The sequence below is a fragment of the Oncorhynchus gorbuscha genome, linkage group LG03, assembly GCF_021184085.1.
Source record: "Oncorhynchus gorbuscha isolate QuinsamMale2020 ecotype Even-year linkage group LG03, OgorEven_v1.0, whole genome shotgun sequence".
Taxonomy (NCBI): domain Eukaryota; kingdom Metazoa; phylum Chordata; class Actinopteri; order Salmoniformes; family Salmonidae; genus Oncorhynchus; species Oncorhynchus gorbuscha.
The window spans coordinates 22,476,959-22,501,278 of NC_060175.1; the positions used below are offsets into that span (position 1 = coordinate 22,476,959).

A 24,320-nucleotide genomic window follows, 5' to 3' on the forward strand; every position below is an offset into this window, starting at 1 on the left:
CATGGACACACTCTTTTTTGCAATACACATTCTATCCTGCACACAAACAGCCACATATATATACACAGTACACGCACACTCACACTCCCACACACAAATAGCCACACAATCACACCCAGTACACACAGTCACAGCTGTGTCCATGAGCCTGTGAGGGAATAGCAGACCTAGTTTCAGTGAGCTCATGTAACGGATGCCTCCGGAACTTTCATTGCGCACACCTGTCCCCTATTCCCACTGATTAGTACTTGTATAAGTGTGCCCTTTGGTTTCCATTGGACTGTCCATTATTGTTACATTGTCCGTTGGTGCGTGTGAGCACCTTTGCTGTGTGTTTTGGCTTTCGTGCCCTTGTGGATTGCGCAGATGATTACGGGTCTCGTCCTGTGAGTTAATCATTGTGCGCGTGTGTTATTTATTCAAGGTACTCCTCGCTCTTTTGTTTTGGGTTTCTACCCTGTGTTTTGTTAAGGATTTGTTTTGTCTTCGTCCCCGTGTCTTTACACGGCACGCCGTAATTTGGGTTTAATTTAAAAACGATTATGCATTCCTGCATCTGTCTCCCAATCCTTCATGCCAACGTGACAGCTCATGTGTTTAGTCAAGTCACTTCTCATTCTGCTGAGCATAGCCCCACTCTCAGCCAAACAAGGAACACTGGGGATTGCTCTAAACCGGAGCTTCACTATAAATGTACTGTAAAGCCACAAACTACGAGCAACATTAACCATAGTGTTATAGTCCAGACTTCAGTGCTTCCAACTTTTGAAGAAAACTTGGAGTGAGATGTAATATGATAATTTCATTGCTCCCTGGCACAACCCCTAGATGGGGGGTTGTAAAATGGTACTGTTTTAAAGCTAATTTCCCACAATTCTATGCATTTTGACATGGATTTAGTTAGGGCTATGGCCAGGGTGGAACATTAAAAACAAATACACCACAGGTCAGGTGTATTCAGGATACTATGAACATTAAATGGACACTCAAAATGTGATGACTTTGTTACTTTTTAGGTGGTTTGACACTTCCTTCAGACCGTAATGAGATGGGAAGGGTAGGAAGCAGGGATTGATCCCTGTTCTCAGGTTGAAAGTTATATGCAATATGTGTGGGGAGTTTTACCACCACACCAAGGCTCTGTACAGGAAATGTTTATATTAATGGTTGATGGCAGTGAGTAAGCAAATCATAGATCGCGGTCTCCTTGTCCATAGATTGTTTTCAAGGTAAGCACACAAAGATTTTGTAAGTTGGGTGAGCTTTTTAAAATAGGACTGGAAGAAAGTACTGGGTGTTATTGTTATAATGTATTTGTTATAACAATTAATTTCTCAAAATCATCCAACCTTCAAGAAAAATCTAATGAATATCAATATTCAGGTGGTTTATGACAGCTAGTTGAAGATCCTTGTCATTCTCTTACTCTCCATAGACATTATGTAATGTGTTTATGAGTTGTGAGTCCACCTACCATCTCTGCCTAGCTTGTGCACAATAATAACATTTCCAAAATTATACTTGAGGCCTGGAGCATTTAATATCCCATGCTTATTTGTATGACTTATTCAAAACTGTCCATGAATGGCTGCAAAAATTTTCCAAAAAACACAAGTAGGCTAATCAGATTACACTGGCAAAATGTACAAGAAGTGGAATAATAAAATAAGTGTGGGGAATAACAGTAGTGCTTCTACTGGCAAGCACACTAATTACCCTAGATGTTAGCCCATTGTTAAGAATGATAATTGTTCCACTGATCAGACTAAATAAAGTAAATATATAATAAAATCTCCTGAAGACAAAATTAAATTAATCTGCCTCTACGCCATAACCAAATGACTGTCATATTTATTGTCCCTCCTCTAGAATCAAATGTACACTTTGGGGTTCACAATATGTTTGACAAAATTATTTTCATAGTTACAAATCAGGTCACCCTACTAAAGTTCCCTGCTAAAACATATTGTCATTTTGTTGACAACAGTGTAAATAAAACAGCTACCATGCTGCTCTTTTTACAGTTTGATAAACTCAGCTGAGAACGTTCTCTCTCTCCATTCAGCTCCACTCTCCTAATCTTGAGGGGTGTTTCTTTGAAATGCACATCCAATTCCCTTGATCCCTTACATAAATAGACCAATCATATGCTTCAATGTGCCGCGGTTCACAGTGCTGTGGTAAAACAGGACAATGATAGAGGTTCTGCTCATGATGTTAAGTTGCAGGCGCAAATGCTACGATTTCAAAAATACTTGGAGTATAGTTGAAAAGTTAACACACTGACTATACAATGGACTAATTTGAAAAATAAATACAGTACTTTTCACTGCGTGAGATATAAGAGGTGTGGCGTGTGAGTGTGACAAGAGGGTCAAATACGTGTCTCACAGCCAATGCATGAGAGTTCGGAGCTCTGAGACTGTCTTCTATTTTATTTATTTTTTATTTTACCTTTATTTAACTAGGCAAGTCAGTTAAGAACAAATTATTATTTTCAATGAGGGCCTAGGAACAGTGGGTTAACTGCCTTGTTCAGGGGCAGAACGACTGATTTTTTACCTCAGGGATTTGTTCCTGCAACCACAGTTACTAGTCCAACACTCTAACCACTAGGCTACCTGTCTCTAACCACTAGGCTACCTGTCTCTAACCACTAGGCTACAGTACCTAACCACTAGGCTACCTCTAACCACTAGGCTACTCTAACCACTAGGCTACCTGTCTCTAACCACTAGGCTACCTGTCTAACCACTAGGCTACCTGTCTCTAACCACTAGGCTACCTGTCTCTAACCACTAGGCTACCTGTCTCTAACCACTAGGCTACCTGTCTCCACTAGGCTAACCACTAGGCTACCTGTCTTAACCACTAGGCTACCTGTCTCTAACCACTAGGCTACCTGTCTCTACCACTAGGCTACCTGTCTAACCACTAGGCTACCTGTCTTTAACCACTAGGCTACTGTCTCTAACCACTAGGCTACCTGTCTCTAACCACTAGGCTACCTGTCTCTAACCACTAGGCTACCTGTCTCTAACCACTAGGCTACCTGTCTCTAACCACTAGGCTACCTGTCTCTAACCACTAGGCTACCTGTCTCTAACCACTAGGCTACCTGTCTCTAACCACTAGGCTACCTGTCTCTAACCACTAGGCTACCTGTCTCTAACCACTAGGCTACCTGTCTCTAACCACTAGGCTACCTGGGCTACCTGTCTCTAACCACTAGGCTACCTGTCTCTAACCACTAGGCTACCTGTCTCTAACCACTAGGCTACCTGCTACCTGTCTCTAACCACTAGGCTACCTGTCTCTAACCACTAGGCTACCTGTCTTCCACTCTAACCTCTAACCACTAGGCTACCTGTCTCTAACCACTAGGCTACCTGTCTCTAACCACTAGGCTACCTGTCTCTAACCACTAGGCTACCTGTCTCTAACCACTAGGCTACCTGTCTCTAACCACTAACCAACCACTAGGCTACCTGTCTCTAACCACTAGGCTACCTGTCTCTAACCACTAGGCTACCTGTCTCTAACCACTAGGCTACCTAACCACTAGGCTACCTGTCTCTAACCACTAGGCTACCTGTCTTAACCACTAACCTCTAACCACTAGGCTACCTGTCTCTAACCACTAGGCTACCTGTCTCTAACCACTAGGCTACCTGTCTCTAACCACTAGGCTACTAACCACTAGGCTACCTGTCTCTAACCACTAGGCTACCTGTCTCTAACCACTAGGCTACCTGTCTCTAACCACTAGGCTACCTGTCTCTAACCACTAGGCTACCTGTCTCTAACCACTAGGCTACCTGTCTTAACCACTAGGCTACCTGTCTCTAACCACTAGGCTACCTGTCTCTAACCACTAGGCTACCTGTCTCTAACCACTCCACTAGGCTACCTGTCTCTAACCACTAGGCTACCTGTCTCTAACCACTAGGCTACCTGTCTCTAACCACTAGGCTACCTAACCACTAGGCTACCTGTCTCTAACCACTAGGCTACCTGTCTCTAACCACTAGGCTACCTGTCTCTAACCACTAGGCTACCTGTCTCTAACCACTAGGCTACCTGTCTCTACTAGGCTACCTGTCTTTAACCACTAGGCTACCTGTCTCTAACCACTAGGCTACCTGTCTCTAACCACTAGGCTAACCACTAGGCTACCTGTCTCTAACCACTAGGCTACCTGTCTCTAACCACTAGGCTACCTGTCTCTAACCACTAGGCTACCTGTCTCTAACCACTAGGCTACCTGTCTCTAACCACTAGGCTACCTGTCTCTAACCACTAGGCTACCTGTCTCTAACCACTAGGCTACTAACCACTGGCTACCTGTCTCTAACCACTAGGCTACCTGTCTCTAACCACTAGGCTAACCACTAGGGCTACCTGTCTCTAACCACTAGGCTACCTGTCTCTAACCACTAGGCTACCTCTAACCACTAGGCTACCTGTCTTTAACCACTAACCAACCACTAGGCTACCTGTCTCTAACCACTAGGCTACCTGTCTCTAACCACTAGGCTACCTGTCTTTAACCACTAACCAACCACTAGGCTACCTGTCTCTAACCACTAGGCTACCTGTCTCTAACCACTGTCTCTAACCACTAGGCTACCACTGTCTCTAACCACTAGGCTACCCGTGTAGGCTACCCGTCTCTAACCACTAGGCTACCTGTCTTTAACCACTAGGCTACCTGTCTCTAACCACTAGGCTACCTGTCTCTAACCACTAGGCTACCTGTCTCTAACCACTAGGCTACCTGTCTCTAACCACTAGGCTACCTGTCTCTAACCACTAGGCTACCTGCCGCCCGCCAGACATGTTTATTTTGTATAAACATGTCTGTTTGGTGAAATCTATTTTGGTGAAAACTTGGCACGGATGGATATTGTTGCTTATATTCCTCTGTTGACTCAGATTAGCATTTAGCATCAGTCAGAAAGAGAATACTGTAGCAACAGCCTATGATAGTTAAAACATAAGGAATCTCAGTAGACATGGTCTCTGACACTGTGTTCTGTCTTAGTCCAGAAACAAGAAGGGCCCCAGCCTGATGACCACTGTGGCCATGCCTGTGTTCAGCACCAAGAACGAGACGGTAAGTGTGTGTGTCTTTGTGGGTGTCTGTCTGTCAGTCTGTATTTTTCTTTCTTTCTGTCCATCTGATTGTCTGTGTGATACTCATTGAGTCTGTCTCTCTCTCTGTCATTGAGTCTGGTCTGTTTCTCCTCTCCGTACAGAAGAACCAGGGTATTCTCCTAGGGGTAGTGGGCACGGACATTCCCCTACAGGAACTTATGAAGATCATCCCTAAACACCTGGTACAGTGTCTAATAACCCAAAGTTATGACGCATTGTCATTTACTGTTCTCATACACTCTACTTCATGTAATCAATTATCTCTATATTATTTGTGTGCCTTCAGCTGGGTATCCACGGTTACGCGTTTGCCATCACTAACAACGGCTACATCCTGACCCATCCAGACCTGAGGCCACTGGTAATACACTGTCTCCTAAACACACTTGTCCCCTAACCTTTAACTGTAACCTTGCCACAACATTGCATTAGCCCTAACCTGCACCTGCACCTACACCTTGGACTATATAGAAAGCAGGAGAGCGGTTCATTGAATTGTTAATACATATAATGCCGCCAATGAATATGAGTGTTTTTAAAAACAGAACCAGTTTGAGTGAGTGAGCCTCCCAACTTGCTCGGTAACAATCTATAATCCTCACCTTTTCCTTTGATATAGGGAGGGATAGAGACCATTGATAGTACTGTAGGTCTGGCTGGCCCTGGCTAACTGAGCTAACAGTAACCCTGAGGTAACCCTCCTGTCCTGTAACTGTCCTATGCATAGACTGCCCCATAGACACTCACCTGCAACTGTAGACTAGACCATAGACACTTACTCTCTGGGATCCTGCTTGGGTTCCCACTGGAAACATGTTCTAATGGATCTGTGTGTAACAGTGTCTGTGTAATATTAGCGCCCCTGTGTGGGTTTTTCTGTGTCGTAGACTGTGATGTGACTGTGGGTGGTGTATTCTGATCTTGAACCAGACTCTATTGGACTGGATGTTTTTATGTTATCGGTTGTTGAATGAACTGATCAATTAGGCGTTATTGAACTGGGGACTTCTAACCTGGTGGAACCAGCCTGATGACACTATAGCTCAACATTCTGTTTGAGCGGTCAACATTCTGCGCAGTGAGTCAGTCTGCTTGATCAGGCTAGTAGTGTTCTGGTTTTAAGCAAAACAGTGTTAGTGAGGCCTTATAAAAGGTTCACTCTGAAATGTGTTTCATTTTATTGGAATTTTTAAAAACTTGTACCCCTTTTTCTCCCCAATTTCATGGTATCCAATTGGTAGTTACAGTCTTGTCTCGTCACTGCAACTCCCGTATGGACTCGGCAGAGGCGAAGGTAGAGAGCCATGCGTCCTCCAAAATACAACTCAACCAAGCCGCACTGCTTCTTGACACAATGCCCACTTAACCCGGAAGCCAGCCACACCAATGTGTCGGAGGAAACATCGTACACCTGGCGACCGTGTCAGCGTGCATGTGCCCGGCCCGCCACAGGAGTCGTTAGAGCGTGAAGTGACAAGGACATCCCTGCCGGCCAAACTCTCCCCTAACCCAGACGACGTTGGGACAATTGTGCGCCGCCCCTTCGGTCTCCCGGTCGCGGCCGGCTGCGACAGAGCCTGGACTCGAATCAGGATCTCTAGTGGCACAGCTAGCAACTACGATTCAGTGTGTTAGACCACTGCACAACTCGGGAGGCCTGAAATGTGCTGTTTACACAGAACATCCACAGTGCAACCAAAATCTGAAACTGTTTCCCTCAAATGTGTATTCCTCTGTGCCTCAGTACCAGAAGGGCCAGAAGAGGAGGAAACCCAACTATAGCAGTGTGGACCTGTCTGAGGTGGAGTGGGAGGACAAGGATGACTTTGTACGTCTAAACCCTGACATAACAAACTTTATACACGCATCTGATTCCTAATACAGACAGACTGGTTTCATTTTAAATAATAATACTATTGACAGTATTCAATACAAGGCGTGTTATATAGTAGCACACTGGACAGCCAACAAGGTGCCTTTTAAAAGCAATGTCCCAGACATTCGTGGAAATCACATACATGGTAAACGCTGCGGATGTCGGCTCAAGCGTAAATTACCTTTAAAAGGGGCATTATCGGCTGTCCAGTGTGTTACTCTGTAACGCGCCTCTCATTGAATGCTGGTCTGATCAAACTGAACAAACATAACACCTCCTGGTATCTAGTAATGATGACACCAGAACTGCACAGTCCCCTTACAGCTTGTTTTTCTGTTTCAGCTGCGTAATGCCATGGTCAACAGGAAGACGGGGACTTTCTCCATGGAAGTGAAGAAGACAGTGGACAAAGGGGTGAGACAGGAGGAGGAGGATGACCCTTACAGTTACTGTATATCAAAGACTGTGGACTGTAATGAAATCAGTGGATGAGTCCTCATGCTTCGTGCTTTCCTCTGTGCTATCAGAAACGTCTGCTGAAGATGCACAATGACTACTACTACACTGAGGTCAAGGGAACTCCCTTCAGGTTTGCGCAGGTTCCTATTTATCTTGTTACATTCTCTAATGTTTAATGTACAGTGCATTCGGCAAGTATTCAGACCCCTTGACTTTTTCCACATTCAGACCCTTTGCTATGAGACTCGAAATTGAGCTCAGGTGCATCCTGTTTCCATTAATCATCCTTTAGATCAGTGATTCCCAAACCTTTTTTTGAAAGGATGCACATAACTCTGCAATGTTAGGTTGTATTGGAGAGAGTCTGTCTTAAATCATTTTCCACACAGTCTGTGCCTGTATTTAGTTTTCATGCGAGTGAGGGTCGGGAATCCACTCTCACATAGGTACGTGGTTGCAAAGGGCATCAGTGTCTTAGCTGCGTGATTTGCCAAGGCAAGAAACTCTGAGCGCAGCTCAATCCAGAAATCTGGCAGTGGCTTCTGATTAAATTCCATTTTCACAGAACCGCTTGTTGCCATTTCGATGAGGTTCTCTTGTTCAGATATCGTTAAATGGACTGGAGGCAGGGCATGAAAGGGATAACGAATCCAGTTGTTTGTGTAGTCCGTTACGAGAAAGTACCTGCGTAATTGCGCACCCAGCTTACTAGGGCGGCAGGGTAGCCTAGTGGTTAGAGTGTTGGACTAGTAACCGGAAGGTTGAGAATTCAAACCCCTGAGCTGACAAGGTACAAATCTGTCGTTCTGACCCTGAACAGGCAGTTAACCCACTGTTCCTAGGCCGTCATTGAAAATAAGAATTTGTTCTTAACTGAGTTGCCTAGTTAAATAAAGGTAAAATATATATATTTTTTTTAAACTCAAGTGCTTCGCTATATCACATTTGAGTTCATTTGCACACAAAAAATCATACAGTGATGTAAAGACCTGTGTGTTGTCCTTGTTAATGCTGACAGAAAAGAGCTCCAACTTCTTAATCATAGCCTCAATTTTGTCCCGCCCATGGAATATAGTTGCAGAGAGTCCCCTGTAATCCTATATTCAGATCATTCAGGCGAGAAAAAACACCACCCAGATAGGCCAGTCGTGTGAGAAACTCTTCATCATGCAAGTGGTCAGACAAGTGAAAATCATAGTCAGCAAAGAAAACATTAAGCTCGTCTCTCAATTTAAAAAAAACATGTCAATACTTTGCCCCTTGATAACCAGCAAACTTCTGTATGTTGTAAATGCGTTATGTGGTCGCTGCCCATGTCATTGCATAATGCTGAAAATACACGAGAGTTCAGGGGTCTTGCTTTAACAAAGTTAACCATTATCACTATAGTGTCCAAAACATCTTTCAAGCTGTCAGGCATTCCCTTGGCAGCAAAAGCCTCTCGTGGATGCTGCAGTGTACCCAAGTGGCGTTGGGAGCAACTACTTGCAGGCGCGTTACCACTCCACTACGTCTCCCTGTCATGGCTTTTGCACCATCAGTACAGATACCAACACATCTTGACCACCAAAATCCATTTGATGTCACAAAGATGTCCAGTACTTTAAACATATCCTCTCATGTTGTCCTGGTTTCCAGTGGTTTGCAAAAGAGGATGTCTTCCTTAATTAACCCCCATAAACCTTAATGGACATATACCAGGAGCTGTGCACCATAAACCAGCTGTAACAGACATATACCAGGAGCTGTGCCAGGCCCATCACATCTGAATCATCCAGCTGTAACAGAATCATCCAGCTGTAATCAGACATATACCAGGAGCTGTGCCAGGCCCGTCACGTCTGTTGAATCATCCAGCTGTAACAGACATATACCAGGAGCTGTGCCAGGCCCATCACATCTGTTGAATCATCCAGCTGTAACAGACATATACCAGGAGCTGTGCCAGGCCCATCACATCTGTTGAATCATCCAGCTGTAACAGACATATACCAGGAGCTGTGCCAGGCCCATCACATCTGTTGAATCATCCAGCTGTAACAGACATATACCAGGAGCTGTGCCAGGCCCGTCACATCTGTTGAATCATCCAGCTGTAACAGACATATACCAGGAGCTGTGCCAGGCCCGTCACATCTGTTGAATCATCCAGCTGTAACAGACATATACCAGGAGCTGTGCCAGGCCCGTCACATCTATTGAATCATCCAGCTGTAACAGACATATACCAGGAGTGCCAGGCCCGTCACGTCTGTTGAATCATCCAGCTGTGCCAGGCCCAGTCACATCTATTGAATCATCCAGCTGTAACAGACATATATTGAATCATCAGCTGTAACAGACATGTCACATCTATTGCATCAGGCCCATCACATCTATTGAATCATCCAGCTGTAACAGACATATACCAGGAGCTGTGCCAGGCCCACCATGTCTGTTGAATCATCCAGCTGTAACGCATATAATTCATTGGCTTGTATGCAAAGCAGAAATAGTTAAAAACATCTCTTGCTATGTCACTGATGCATCATGAAACAGTGTTGTTTGATGAAGGCATTGTCTGTATTGTTATTTTGGGCGTTTTCCCCCAGCAAAGTCCCAGCCATATCCGTGGCAGCAGGAAGAATTAAGTCCTCCACAATAGTATGGGGCTTGCCTGTCCTAGCCACTCGGTAGCTCGGTAGCTCACCATATAAGACGCTTCTAGCCCCTCAAAAAACTCTTGTGGTTTATTTTTCAAATGGTTATGTTAAGTTTCTAAATGTCTTTACAAGAGTGAAGGTTTCCTGTGAGAGTAATGGTTAATGTGATTGGATGTTAATTATTTGACTAGGCCCCCTGTATTTGACATTGTGTTGTTATTTCGCTGAACACTAGATGGTTTAATTTGATTTTGGCAGTGAAACGAGCCCTGTTGGAAAATATAAAGGTACTGCTTGAAAATGATTATTTATTTATGTGAATCACATTTTTGTTTGGCATACCCCTGACGGCATTGGGAATACCTGCTTTAGATAGTTATACAACTTGAATGGAGTCCACCTGTGGAAAATTCATTTGATTGGACATTATTTGGAAAAGCACACCTGTCTATATAAAGTCCCACAGTTGACAGTGCATGTCAGAGCTAAAACCAAGACATGAGCTTGAATGAATTGTCTGTAGAGCTCTGAGACAAGTTTGTGTTGAGGCACGGATCTGGGGAAGGGTACCAAAAAATGTCTGCAGCATTGAAGGTCCTCAAGAAAACAGTGGCTACCATCATTCTTAATCATTCTTAAATGAAAGAAGTTTGGAACCACCAAGACTTTTCCTAGAGCTGGCCGCCCAGCCAAACGAGCAATCGGGGGAGAAGGGTCTTGGTCAGGGAGGTGACCAAGAAGCCGATGGTCATTCTGACAGAGCTCTAGATTTCCTTTGTAGAGATGGGTGAACCTTCCAGAAGGACAACCATCTCTGCAGCACTCCACCAATCAGGCCTTTATGGTAGAGTGGCCAGACGGAAGCCACTCCTCAGTAAAAGGCACATGAGTTTGCCAAAAGGACATAAAGGACTCTCAGACCTTGAGAAACTCTTTGGCCTGAATGCCAAGTATCACATCTAGAGGAAACCTGGCACCTACGGTGACGCATGGTGGTGGCAGCATCATGCTGTGTGGATGTTTTTCAGCAGCAGGGATGGGGAGACTAGTCAGGATCGAGGGAAAGATGAACGGAGCAAAGTACTGCAAGATCCTTGATGAAACCTGTTCCAGAGCGCTCAGGACCTCAGACTGTGGCCACGGTTCAGCTTCCAACATAACAACGACCCGAAGCACACAGCCAAGACAACGCAGGAGTGGCTTTGGGACAAGTCTCGGAATGTCTTTGAGTGGCCCAGCCAGAGCCTGGACATGAACCCAATCAAACATCGATGGAGAGAACTGAAAATAGCTGTGCAGCGACGCTCCCCATCCAACCTGACAGAGCTTGAGAGGATCTGCAGAGAAGAATGGGAGAAACTCCCCAAATACAGGTGTGCTAAGCTTGTAGCATCATACCCAAGAAGACTCAAGGCTGTAATCGCTGCCAAAGCTGCTTCAACAAAGTACTGAATAAGGGTCTGAATACTTAAGTAAATGTGATATTTCCGTTTTTTTATTTTTATAGATTTGCAATCGTTTCTAAAAAATATATATATATTTGTTATTACTTGGTATTGTGTGAGGGAAAAATGATGAGGGAAAAAAATGTAATCCATTTCAGAATAAGGTTGTAACCTAACAAAATGTGGAAAAAGTCAAGGTGTCTGAATACTTTCCCGAATGCATTGTAGTCCGTCACTACTGGGTTCAGGTGAGTGGAAATGTCATTCATGTTGAGCAGAGGAGAGTAGGGTGCACTATACTTCTTTAGCTTTTCAGTACATTTATTGATTTATCCATTTATCTTGATCAATTCTCTTGATGTTCTTCTGTGAGTTGACATGATGGGCTGGTTCAGTGAGTGAATGCAATGTGAATGTAACTGTTGACTATCTCTGCGGTTCACCCTACTGTGTGTGTGTGTGTGTGTGTGTGTGTGTGTGTGTGTGTGTGTGTGTGTGTGTGTGTGTGTGTGTGTGTGTGTGTGTGTGTGTGTGTGTGTGTGTGTGTGTGTGTGTGTGTGTGTGTGTGTGTTTATATTATTTCTGTGTTCAGTGTCGGTGTGGCTTTGTCCAGAGGCCATGGCAAATTCTTCTTCAGAGGAAACGTCTCCGTAGAAGCAGGTAAGTGTCACTCTACTCTTGTCATTCACTCTCCCACTCCTTCTATCCTACACTCACTCAACAAACTACCAGTGCGTCATCAGTTTCACATAGGATCTGTGTATTCTGTACCTGTGGTCTGCCTTTTCATAAGGCCATGTATCAGCCCACTGAGCCTAGCCCTGCTGGAGCGTCACTGATCTGATCTGATGTTTTTCAGGGCTTCATGACCTGGAACAGCCAGATGTTGCGCTGGCAGATGAATGGTAATGCAGGAGGTTATGGGTAATGTTGAATTAAAGGCTTGAGCTTGGTCAGACAAGCATTATATACAGTGGGTGTCATAAGTATTCACCCGCCTTGGATGTCTTCACATTATATTGTGTTACAAAGTGGGATTAAAATGGATTTATTTCTATTTTTTTTGTCAATGATCAACACATCATTCTCTGTAAGGGGAAGAATTTGTATTTATTTTTATATTAATTAAAAATAAAACACTGATATATCTTGATTTGATAACATTTCACCCCCTGAGTCAATGCATGTTAGAAACACCTTTGGCAGAGATTACAGCTGTGAGTCTTCTTGAGTAAATCTCCAAGAGCTTTTCACACCTGGATTGTGCAATATTCGCCCATTGTTCTTTTCAAAATTCTTCAATCTTCGTCATGGTGTTGGCGCTCATAATGAGACAGCCATTTTCAAGTCTTGCTATAGATTTTCAAGCAGATTTCAGTCAAAACTGTAACCCTTCCACTTAGGAACATTCACTGTCTTCTTGGTAAGCAACTTCAGTGTAGATTTGGCCTGCTGTTACAGGTTATTGCTGAAAGGTGAATTCCTTTTTATCCTGAAAACTCCCCAGTCTTTGTCGATGTCAAGCATACCCATACCATGATGCAGCCACCACCATGCTTGACATTTATGCCAGAAAGTGTATTCTTTGCCCTGTTTTCTTCTCTCCAGGATGACTTTAGTGGCTTGTCACATACAGGATGAATATTTTGGAATGCTTCTATTCTTCTTTTCACTCTGTCTTTAGGTCATTATTGTTGAGTCACTAAAATGTTGTTGCCTCAGTTTTCTCCCATCACAGCCTTTGAGCCATTGTTTTAACATCGCTAATGACCTTATTGGGGACATCCCTGAGCTGTTTCCTTCCTGTCCTGCAGCTCAGTTCATTTCAGGAGAACTACTCTATATGTGTCTGGTTTTTTATACATCATCCACAGGCTCGGCATAATTATTAACTTGACCATGAATAAAGAGATATTAAATGTCTTGTTCCCCATCTACCGATCACTGCCCTTCTTTGTGAGGATTTTGCTAAGCCCCCTGGTCTTTGTAGTTGAATCTGTGCTTGAAATGCAATACTTGACTGAGGGACCTTACAGATGGATGTATGGGGGACAGAGGAAGGGTTAGTCATTCTGAAATCATGTCAACTCCTATTATTTCAGTCCATGTCACTTATTATGTGATTTGTTAAGTCAAATTTTACACCTGAACTCATTTAGGCTTAAACAAAGGGAGTGAATACTTATTAAATGACTATATTATTTATTACATTTTTCATTTGTAAAAATGTGTAGAATTTTTATTTTCACTTTCACATTATGGAGTATCTATGACCAAAAAAAATGACAATTAAATATATTTCCATCCCACTTTGTAACACAACAAAATGTGAAAAGATCTGAGGGCTACTGCTCTCTGTAAATCTCAGTAGGCATGTTATGTTGAGTCATGTGACATAACAGCACATGTGTCTGTTATGTTATGGCCAAAATGTTGGTACTTTTCATTAAGTGTTTGGTAGTATTTAGACAGTGTATGACTTTCTTCAATATATATTTTTGGGGTGTGTTTCTATCTGTTCATTTGACAGGACGTACTGCAACACAGACGAGTACTATGAGCACCGTTCTCTCTCCCAGATCCAGGCTATTAAACTCTACCTGACCGGACGCAAACCACTCATCAAATGTGAGCCACACCTCACTGGGATCTATAGGCCTACTAACTATAACCCTAACCCTCAGCCTTAACCCTATACCCTAACCCTCAGCCTTAACCCTGTACCCTGACCCACATCCTTAACCCTGTACTCTGACCCTCAGCCTTAACCCTATACCCTAACCCTCAGCCTTAACCCTGTACCCTGACCCACATCCTTAACCCTGTACTCTGACCCTCAGCCTTAACCCTGTACCCTGACCCTCAGCCTTAACCCTATACCCTAACCCTCAGCCTTAACCCTGTACCCTGACCCAGATCCTTAACCCTATACCCTAACCCTCAGCCTTAACCCTGTACCCTGACCCACATCCTTAACCCTGTACTCTGACCCTCAGCCTTAACCCTGTACCCTGACCCTCAGCCTTAACCCTATACCCTAACCCTCAGCCTTAACCCTGTACCCTGACCCTCAGCCTTAACCTTATACCCTAAACCTCAGCCTTAACCCTGTACCCTGACCCTCAGCCTTAACCCTATACCCTAACCCTCAAACCCTATACCCTAACCCTCAGCCTTAACCCTGTACACTGACCCTCAGCCTTAACCCTATATCCTAACCCTCAGCCTTAACCCTGTACCCTGACCTCAGCCTTAACCCTATACCATAACCCTCAGCCTTAACCCTGTACCCTAAACCTCAGCCTTAACCCTATACCCTGACCCTCAGCCTTAACCCTATACCCTGACCCTCAGCCTTAACCCTCTACCCTGACCCTCAGCCTTAACCCTGTACCCTGACCCTCAGCCTTAACCCTATACCCTAACCCTCAGCCTTAAACCTATACCCTATCCCTCAGCCTTAAACCTATACCCTAACCCTCAGCCTTAACCCTATACCCTGACCCTCAGCCTTAACCCTATAACCTGACCCTCAGCCTTAACCCTATACCCTCAACTATACCCTAACCCTCAGCCTTAACCCTATAACCTGACCCTCAGCCTTAACCCTATACCCTCAACTATACCCTAACCCTCAGCCTTAACCCTATACCCTAACCCTCAGCTATACCCTAACCCTCAGCCTTAACCCTATACCCTAACCCTCAGCCTTAACCCTATACCCTAACCCTCAGCCTTAACCCTATACCCTAACCCTCAGCCTTAACTCTATACTCTAACCCTCAGCCTTAACCCTATACTCTAACCCTCAGCCTTAACCCTATACCCTGAGTCTTAACCCTATAGCCTAACCCTCAGCTATACCCTAACCCTCAGCCTTAACCCTATACCCTCAGCCTTAACCCTATACCCTAACCTTTAGGCTTAGCCTTAGCCTCAGCTTTAACCCTATACCCTAACCCTTAGGCTTAACCCTATACCCTAACCCTTAGGCTTAACACTATACCTCAGCCTTAACCCTAGCCCATAACCTCAGCCTTAACCCTATACCCTAACCCTTGGGCTTAACCCTATACCCTAACCCTTAGGCTTAGCCCTATACCCTAACCCTTAGGCTTAGCCCTAGCCTCAGCCTTAACCCTATACCATAACCCTCAGGCTTAACCCTATACCATAACCCTCAACTAACCCTAACCTCAGCCTTAACCCTATACCCTAACCCTTGGGCTCAACCCTATACCCTAACCCTTAGGCTTAGCCCTAGCCTCAGCCTTAACCCTATACCATAACCCTCAGCCTTAACCCTATAACCCTCAACTATACCCTAACCCTCAACCTTAACACTATACCCTAACCCTTAGGCTTAACCCTAGCCTCAGCCTTAACCCTAATCCTATACCCTGTCTGTAGAGGACTTGGCCATGTGTTTCCTGGACTGAATATCCCATCTGCTTCAGAAGACAGGAATTAATTATAATGATGTGGTTAGTCAAAATAGAATGTACTGTTATCTAGTCATGATTGATAGTGGGGGATGACTCAGTCCTGTCTGTATAGGTTCCTGTAGTGAACCAGAATAACTCCTTTCTGTTGCAGGTGACAGGGAGCTGATCCAGGAGGTTCTGTTTGATGCTGTGGTCACAGCCCCACTGGAGGCCTACTGGACAGGCCTGGCCCTCAACAAGTCAGAGTGAGTCTTACTGACTAACTCCTAAACTGAACTAACTTCTTCTCAACTAACGTTGCCACTGTCCTGCACCTGTTGTATTACCACAGGTACTGTATGTAGCAAAGTGTCTCCTGTCATCGCCAGCGTACTGTCCTCTGTACTCTGTGATATCATGACAAATATGATGGAACACTTTTTTGCTTCCATCATGTCTACAGGAATTCAGATAAAGGTGTGGAGATTGCTTACCTGGGCACACGCACTGGCCTCTCTAGAACCAACCTGTTTGTTGTGCAAGAGGATCTATCCAATCAGTGAGCACTATACTGAGCATCTGATGAATTTGTGAAATTAACACTAAGACAAAGCATTACAGCAATGACTTGTAGTTTCAGCAGTGACGTGTAGTTTCTCCTTTGACTCCTTCATGACTTCCTGTGTTCCATCAGAGACTTCCTGACAGCGGAGGATAAGGAGGGGGTGTTTAACGCTGACCACTTCCCTCTGTGGTATAAGAGAGCAGCAGAGCAGGTCCCTGGCACCTTTGTCTACTCCATCCCCTTTGGAGGTAAGGAGACACTGACACTAAATGTACCTTTGCTACACCCAGAAATCCCACACCCACTAAATACATCTTTACTCGACGTCAAAGTTTAACAAACGTTTTTATACGGCCATACATCCATCGCTCGTTCTTTGTTTCCATTGTGTGGTTGTTGTTGCCTTTAAAATACTATTTTGTGTGTTGTGTAGTTTTTTAAAGTTGGCTTTTTAATCATTCTTCAGTTTCTCTAATATACAGTAGCTCACTCTCCCAACACTCTAATGCAATACCGTCTGTAGTGCATTCTCACACTCAATAGTTCTTTTTAGTTTACCTTGTTGCATGTATCTCTGCATTTCTGTGGGGATTCTGTCTCTCTCTCTCCTCTCTCTCTGTCTCTCTCCTGTCTCTCCTCTCTCTCTCTTCTCTCTGTCTCTCTCCTTCTCTTCTCTCTCTCTCTCTTCTCTCTCTCTCTCTCTCTCTCTCTCTCAAGGGGCGTTGTATTACCTGGCTGAGCTCTATTGATGTCATTATATTCTAGAACTGTACAGAGTGGAGTAGTGGGTTGCTCCTGTGTTAGAACCTGCTGTTTGAAAGCTGTGGGTATGGCGCCATCTTCAAGCTAGATAAGGTGTATCACTCAAATTTATGTGATTTGTTCAAGGGTTGATGGACACTGAGTGTACAAAACATTAGGAACACCTGCTTTTTCAATGATATAGACTGACCAGGTGAAAGCTATGAAGAATGGGAGGAGACGGGTTAAAGAAGGATGTTTAAGCCTTGAGACAATACGTTGGTAATAATAATCATATTGAAGAAAACCTGGAGTCACTCTCTGCCATGTTGTGTGGTCCTCCCACTACAACTCGTTGGGCTTATTAGGATACTGATGAAATAAATGAGTGGTGAAAGTGCAAGGTGAAGAGCTTGATGCTCATTCCCAATAAATATCTAGGGTCTTATTTAGGTGACATTGTCGTCGATGCTTAGCTGCGAAATAAAACAAATACAAATCATCTTGATTTTTTTGTCCATAATCTCACCATGTAGGTTATATATGAGCTGAGCCCAGTGCCAATACCAGAGTAGGTACATCTGTTTTGTGAGTAAACCATCAGTAGAGTTGAAACTATGATGGAAACCCATTGAACTTGTATTTTGTATTCGGTACATGGGAACTTAACCGGAAAAGGTATTTTTATGTGCACTATGTCATCACGTAAAGCTTTTTATCTGCAACAAGTCAATTTGATAATAACAAAAATAATAACATCTTCCTGATTTATTATAATTACATTTTTTTTTCATCACAGCGCTTGATAGTTTTTGCGACTACACTTGAAGAAATTTTCAAAGTTCTTGAAATGTCCCGTATTGACTGACCTTCATGTCTTCAAATAATGATGGACTGTTGTTTCTCTTTGCTTATTTGAGCGAGCTGTTCTTGCCATAATATGGACTTGGTCTTTTACCAAAGAGGGCTATCATCTGTATACCACCACTACCTTGACACAACACAACTGATTGGCTCAAACACATTAAGAAGGAAATAAATTCGTACACTCCACAGAGCTGGGCTTAATGGAAGAGTGGCCAGAAAAAAAGCCATTGCTTAAAGAAAAAAATAAGAAAACACGTTTGGTGTTCGCCACAAAGCATGTGGGAGACTCCCCAAACACAGGGAAGAAGGTAATCTGGTCAGATGAGACTAAAATTTAGCTTTTTGTGTCACAGCCGTCGAAAGAAGTGGACCAAAGTGGAGCGTGGTTAGCGTATATGTTTGTTTAATTTAAAATGTCGCCAACAAAACAACAAACATAGAAACAACCGTGAAGCTTACAGGGCTATAGTGCCACTAACAAAAGTCAACTACCCACACTGAAAGGAGGGAAAAAAGGCTACCTAAGTATGATTCCCAATCAAAGACAACGATAGACAGCTGTCACTGATTGAGAACCATACCCGGCCAAAACATAGAAACATAGAAAACAAAACATAGAATGCACACCAAAATCACACCCTGACCAACCCAAAATAGAGACATTAAAAGGGTCTCTCAGGTCAGGGAGTGACATTTTGGCCATCAAGGAAAACGTTATGTCTGGCGGCAAACCCAACACCTCCCATCACCCCGAGAACACCATCCATGTTTTTCATCAGCAGGGACTGGGAAACTGGTCAGAATTGAAGGAATGATGGATGGCGCTAAATACAGGGAAATTCTTGAGGGAAACCTATTTCAGTCTTCCAGAGATTTGAGACTGGGACGGAGGTTCACCTTCCATCATGAGAATGACTCTAAGCATACTGCTAAAGCAACACTCAAGTGGTTTAAGGAGAAAAATGTAAATGTCTTGGAATGGCCTAGTCAAAGCCCAGACCTCAATTCAATTGAGAATCTGTGGTATGACTTAAAGATTGCTGTACATCAGCGGAACCCATCCAACTTAATGGAGCTGGAGCAGTTTTGCCTTGAAGAATGGGCACGTTATAGAGACGTACTCCAAGAGACTTGCAATAATTGCTGCAAAAAGTGGCTCTACAACATATTGACTTTGGGGGGGTAAATAGTTATGCACGCTCAAGTTTTCTGTTTTTTTGTCTTATTTCTTGTTTGTTTCACAATAAAAAATATTGTGGATCTTCAAAGTGGTAGGCATGTTGTGTAAATCAAATGATACCAAAAAAAAAAAGTATTTTAATTCCAGGTTGTAAGGCGACAAAGTAGGAAAATTCCAGGGGGGTGAATACTTTCACAAGCCACTATATATGTAGATATATATATGGTATGTATTTTCTTGTTTAAACCTGTAGACATGTTTGGTGTAGGGAAGTAATTTGATGGAAACACATCTCTGGTGAGAAAATGTGCATGTTGTTTTTATGCAGATTTTAGAATATTCACATTAGAATCTGTTGCCAATTGGATGGAACCTAACTACTGATAAATACTTTTTGGTCAATTTTTATGCCATTTTTTCTGTTAAATGTCTGCTAATGTCTGTGTTCTTCTGTGTTCCTGTTTCTCCTCAGGAAATGAGAATAAGAGTGTGGTTTTAGCCAGCACCGCCATACAGCTGCTGGATGACAGGAAGTCACCCATTGTTGCATGTAAATTCACTAATCCCTCATTTAGAGTACTGTAAGGTTTTCCTGTCATAAACTTTTAACTGTCATATTCTCTATATAAATGCCCATTGAAGACATTTCAAGAGACCCCTTTATCAGAATCACCTTTATTCACCAATTACATGTACACGTAACAGGAATTACACCTGGTGAAATAGTGTTGACCACAATAAACAGAATGTACAGACAGAATATATAGATAAAGAATTGACACAATTCACATAAATTCCTCTACTAGATGTACAGTGTTCTGACAGTTCTGTTTTTCTCAAATCCACTTATAGCCGTTGGGATTCAAATGAACTTGAATTTCTTTCAGAGGAAGTTCTGGACCGCTAGCAGACAGGTAGACACACACACACAAATTCACACACACACACACAAATTGACTCATTCAAACTCCAGTGACATGATGTATTTATTATTGAATGAAATGATTCATCATATTGATTTGATACAGTGTGCTGCTCTGGATGGGAAGTGCACAATCAGCTGTGATAATGAGGTAAGAACAGAACAGTCCCTGTCTGAAACTCCCCTCATTCTACTTCTGGTTTCTGGGCCTCTCTCTTTTTGACTTATCTTTCCCACTTCCCGTCTGTACCGTTTCTGACCTTTCTCTGTTCCCACACGCTATTGAATTGCTGTATTATGTTCTGTTCTGACGATGTGTATCTTCCTATCTTCTCTATTCTCAGGACATCAAGTGTTACCTCATAGACAACAACGGCTTTATTCTGGTCACAGAAGACTACTCTCAGGTACCACTTACATACACAAGACACATACAGTGCCTTGCGAAAGTATTCGGCCCCCTTGAACTTTGCGAGCTTTTGCCACATTTGAAGCTTCAAACATAAAGATATAAAACTGTATTTTTTTGTGAGGAATCAACAACAAGTGGGACATAATCATGAAGTGGAACAACATTTATTGGATATTTCAAACTTTTTTAACATATCAAAAACTGAAAAATTGGGCGTGCAAAATTATTCAGCCCCTTTACTTTCAGTGCAGCAAACTCTCTCCAGAAGTTCAGTGAGGATCTCTGAATGATCCAATGTTGACCTAAATGACTAATGATGATAAATACAATCCAGCTGTGTGTAATCAAGTCTCCGTATAAATGCACCTGCACTGTGATTGTCTCATAGGTCCATTAAAAGCACAGGGAGCATCATGAAGAACAAGGAACACACCAGGCAGGTCCGAGATACTGTTGTGAAGAAGTTTAAAGCCGGATTTGGATACAAAAAAAGATTTCCCAAGCTTTAAACATCCCAAGGAGCACTGTGCAAGCGATAATATTGAAATGGAAGGAGTATCAGACCACTGCAAATCTACCAAGACCTGGCCGTCCCTCTAAACTTTCAGCTCATACAAGGAGAAGACTTATCAGAGATGCAACCAAGAGGCTCATGATCACTCTGGATGAACTGCAGAGATCTACAGCTGAGGTGGGAGACTCTGTCCATAGGACAACAATCAGTCATATATTGCACAAATCTGGCCTTTATGGAATAGTGGCAAGAAGAAAGCCATTTCTTAAAGATATCCATAAAAAGTGTTGTTTAAAGTTTGCCACAAGCCACCTGGGAGACATACCAAACATGTGGAAGAAGGTGCTCTGGTCAGATGAAACCAAAATTGAACTTTTTGGCAACAATGCAAAATGTTATGTTTGGCGTAAAAGCAACACAGCTCATCACCCTGAACACATCATCCACACTGTCAAACATGGTGGTGGCAGCATCATGGTTTGGGCCTGCTTTTCTTCAGCAGGGACAGGGAAGATGGTTACATTGTTGGGAAGATGGATGGAGCCAAATACAGGACCATTCTGGAAGAACCTGATGGAGTCTGCAAAAGACCTGAGACTGGGACGGAGATTTGTCTTCCAACAAGACAATGATCCAAAACATAAAGCAAAATCTACAATGGAATGGTTCACAAATAAACATATCCAGGTGTTAAAATGGCCAGGTCAAAGTCCAGACCTGAATCCAATTGAGAATCTGTGGAAAGAACTGAAAACTGCTGTTCACAAATGCTCTCCATCCAACCTCACTAAGCTCGAGCTGTTTTGCAAGGAGGAATGGGAATAAATTTCAGTCTCTCGATGTGCAAAACTGATAGAGACATACCCCAAGCGACTTACAGCTGTAATCGCAGCAAAAGGTGGCGCTACAAAGTATTAACTTAAGGGGGCTGAATAATTTTGCACGCCCAATTTCTCCGTTTTTTATTTGTTAAAAAAGTTTGAAATATCCAATAAATGTCGTTCCACTTCATGATTGTGTCCCACTTGTTGTTGATTCTTCACAAGAATCTTTATATCTTTATGTTTGAAGCCTGAAATGTGGCAAAAGGTCGCAAAGTTCAAGGGGGCCGAATACTTTCGCACTGTATGTCTGTCCCGTGGCCTGTTGCTCTCCTAGGTCTTAGTATTTGCCTTTAAATAAACCATATTTTCTTCCTCAGACAGGGGAGTTCTTTGGCGAGGTGGAGGCTGCTGTTATGACCAAGCTGCTCCTCATTGGCTCCTTCAAGAGGTTAGAGAAGCAATAATATTACAATCATCATACCTACAATGTCTCTGTCCTACACAGTCGAACACACACCGCCATGGCCTATACACATTGGTGCGCACACATACACACACTAATGTCCTAGTGTCTCGTCCCTGTAGGATCAATCTGTATGACTACCAGGCTCTCTGTAGAGAGTATGCCGGCAGCAGTGACAGTGGACACTGTTTATCACATGTAAGTTCCACCCCTAAATGATTCACAAGCCTTACATCAAGTCAATGTTAAATCCACTTAATGCAAATGTTTAATTGATTCTCTTCCAGCCCTTCTCCATTGTGAAATGGCTCCTGACTGAACTAGTAATGTGAGAATAATACTATCACCATGATATAGTAAAATAATTAAAGATCCACTGATTATCAACCACATAGAAATGGTTTGTTATATAAATGTATATTTTGAATGTGTATGTTTGTGTCTTCCTCGTCAGGTTCCTGCTGGAATTCAACCTGTACAGCTGGTGGCATGTTGACCTCTCTGTCAAAGGCCAGTATGTGTGTGTGAGCTCAAGTGTGTGCACATGCATGAATGAGTGTGTGTGTGTGTGTGAGAGTCATGTGTGTTTTTAGTATGTTAACATTTACATGTCTCATTTGTAGCCCAGAACTCGAGGGGAAAGACCATGTTGGTGCCATGTGATACTGAGTACCCTGCCTTTGTCTCGGAGCGTACCATCAAAGAGACCACGGGCAACATTGACTGTGAGGGCTGTGTCAGGTACTGGGAATACAGTTACCTTTGCGTTAAGCACTTATTAACTCACTTAACCTGTGTTGATAGTGTTTACAGGATCATGCCTTAGTGGGATAATATTACAAGCAGCAACTGAATCGACTCATGTCTGTCTGTCTGTCTGTCTGTCTGTCTGTCTGTCTGTCTGTCTGTCTGTCTGTCTGTCTGTCTGTCTGTCTGTCTGTCTGTCTGTCTGTCTGTCTGTCTGTCTGTCTGTCTGTCTGTCTGTCTGTCTGTCTGTCTCATGTCTGTCTGTCTGTCTGTCTGTCTGTCTGTCTGTCTGTCTGTCTGTCTGTCTGTCTGTCTGTCTGTCTGTCTGTGTCTGTCTGTCTGTCTGTCTGTCTGTCTGTCTGTCTGTCTGTCTGTCTGTCTGTCTGTCTGTCTGTCTGTCTGTCTGTCTGTCTGTCTGTCTGTCTGTCTGTCTGTCTGTCTGTCTGTCTGTCTGTCTGTCTGTCTGTCTGTCTGTCTGTCTGTCTGTCTGTCTGTCTGTCTGTCTGTCTGTCTGTCTGTCTGTCTGTCTGTCTGTCTGTCTGTCTGTCTGTCTGTCTGTCTGTCTGTCTGTCTGTCTGTCTGTCTGTCTGTCTGTCTGTCTGTCTGTCTGTCTGTCTGTCTGTCTGTCTGTCTGTCTGTCTGTCTGTCTGTCTGTCTGTCTGTCTGTCTGTCTGTCTGTCTGTCTGTCTGTCTGTCTGTCTGTCTGTCTGTCTGTCTGTCTGTCTGTCTGTCTGTCTGTCTTCAGATCTTTTGTTATTCAGCAGATTCCCAGCAGTAACCTATTCATGGTTGTCGTGGACAACAAGTGTGACTGTAGCTCCACCCTTCCAGTTTCCATGGACCCCATTGAGATTATGTATATCCTTGTGAAGTTTGGGAATATTAAGTGTGTTTTTTAGTAAAAAAGGTTTTGAGTGTGTTTTTACTAGGAAGGGTTTTTGAGTGAGCTTTTGTAAGTGAACTCAAACATTTGTCTTCTGAGAACATCAACAGCTTCTGAGTTACTTCATAGTCAGAGGTATTAATACATTTCTCATACATGTAGGTCTTTTTGAAGCGTGCAATATGGTTTGTGTTTCTCA

General features: G+C 43.3%; 1 protein-coding gene across 4 annotated transcripts in view; it reads left to right on the forward strand.

The window, feature by feature from the left end:
• The window catches only part of LOC124018907 (voltage-dependent calcium channel subunit alpha-2/delta-3-like), an 85,616-nt gene that overhangs the window by 60,012 nt on the left and 1,284 nt on the right, over nt 1–24,320 (forward strand). For 3 of the 4 annotated variants that reach the window (XM_046334254.1, XM_046334238.1, XM_046334245.1), the window contains 22 exons: nt 5,045–5,116; nt 5,259–5,339; nt 5,444–5,518; nt 6,902–6,985; nt 7,376–7,447; nt 7,561–7,622; nt 12,172–12,239; nt 12,439–12,484; nt 14,110–14,207; nt 16,176–16,269; nt 16,467–16,562; nt 16,698–16,816; nt 19,829–19,906; nt 20,209–20,270; nt 20,385–20,429; nt 20,623–20,685; nt 22,406–22,476; nt 22,614–22,689; nt 22,779–22,819; nt 22,946–23,001; nt 23,115–23,232; nt 23,984–24,096. In XM_046334254.1, the coding sequence (XP_046190210.1) occupies nt 5,045–5,116; nt 5,259–5,339; nt 5,444–5,518; nt 6,902–6,985; nt 7,376–7,447; nt 7,561–7,622; nt 12,172–12,239; nt 12,439–12,484; nt 14,110–14,207; nt 16,176–16,269; nt 16,467–16,562; nt 16,698–16,816; nt 19,829–19,906; nt 20,209–20,270; nt 20,385–20,429; nt 20,623–20,685; nt 22,406–22,476; nt 22,614–22,689; nt 22,779–22,819; nt 22,946–23,001; nt 23,115–23,232; nt 23,984–24,096 (1,690 nt within the window). The remainder of the gene's footprint in view (nt 1–5,044; nt 5,117–5,258; nt 5,340–5,443; nt 5,519–6,901; nt 6,986–7,375; nt 7,448–7,560; nt 7,623–12,171; nt 12,240–12,438; nt 12,485–14,109; nt 14,208–16,175; nt 16,270–16,466; nt 16,563–16,697; nt 16,817–19,828; nt 19,907–20,208; nt 20,271–20,384; nt 20,430–20,622; nt 20,686–22,405; nt 22,477–22,613; nt 22,690–22,778; nt 22,820–22,945; nt 23,002–23,114; nt 23,233–23,983; nt 24,097–24,320) is intronic. The other variant, XM_046334250.1, reaches the window with a different exon arrangement.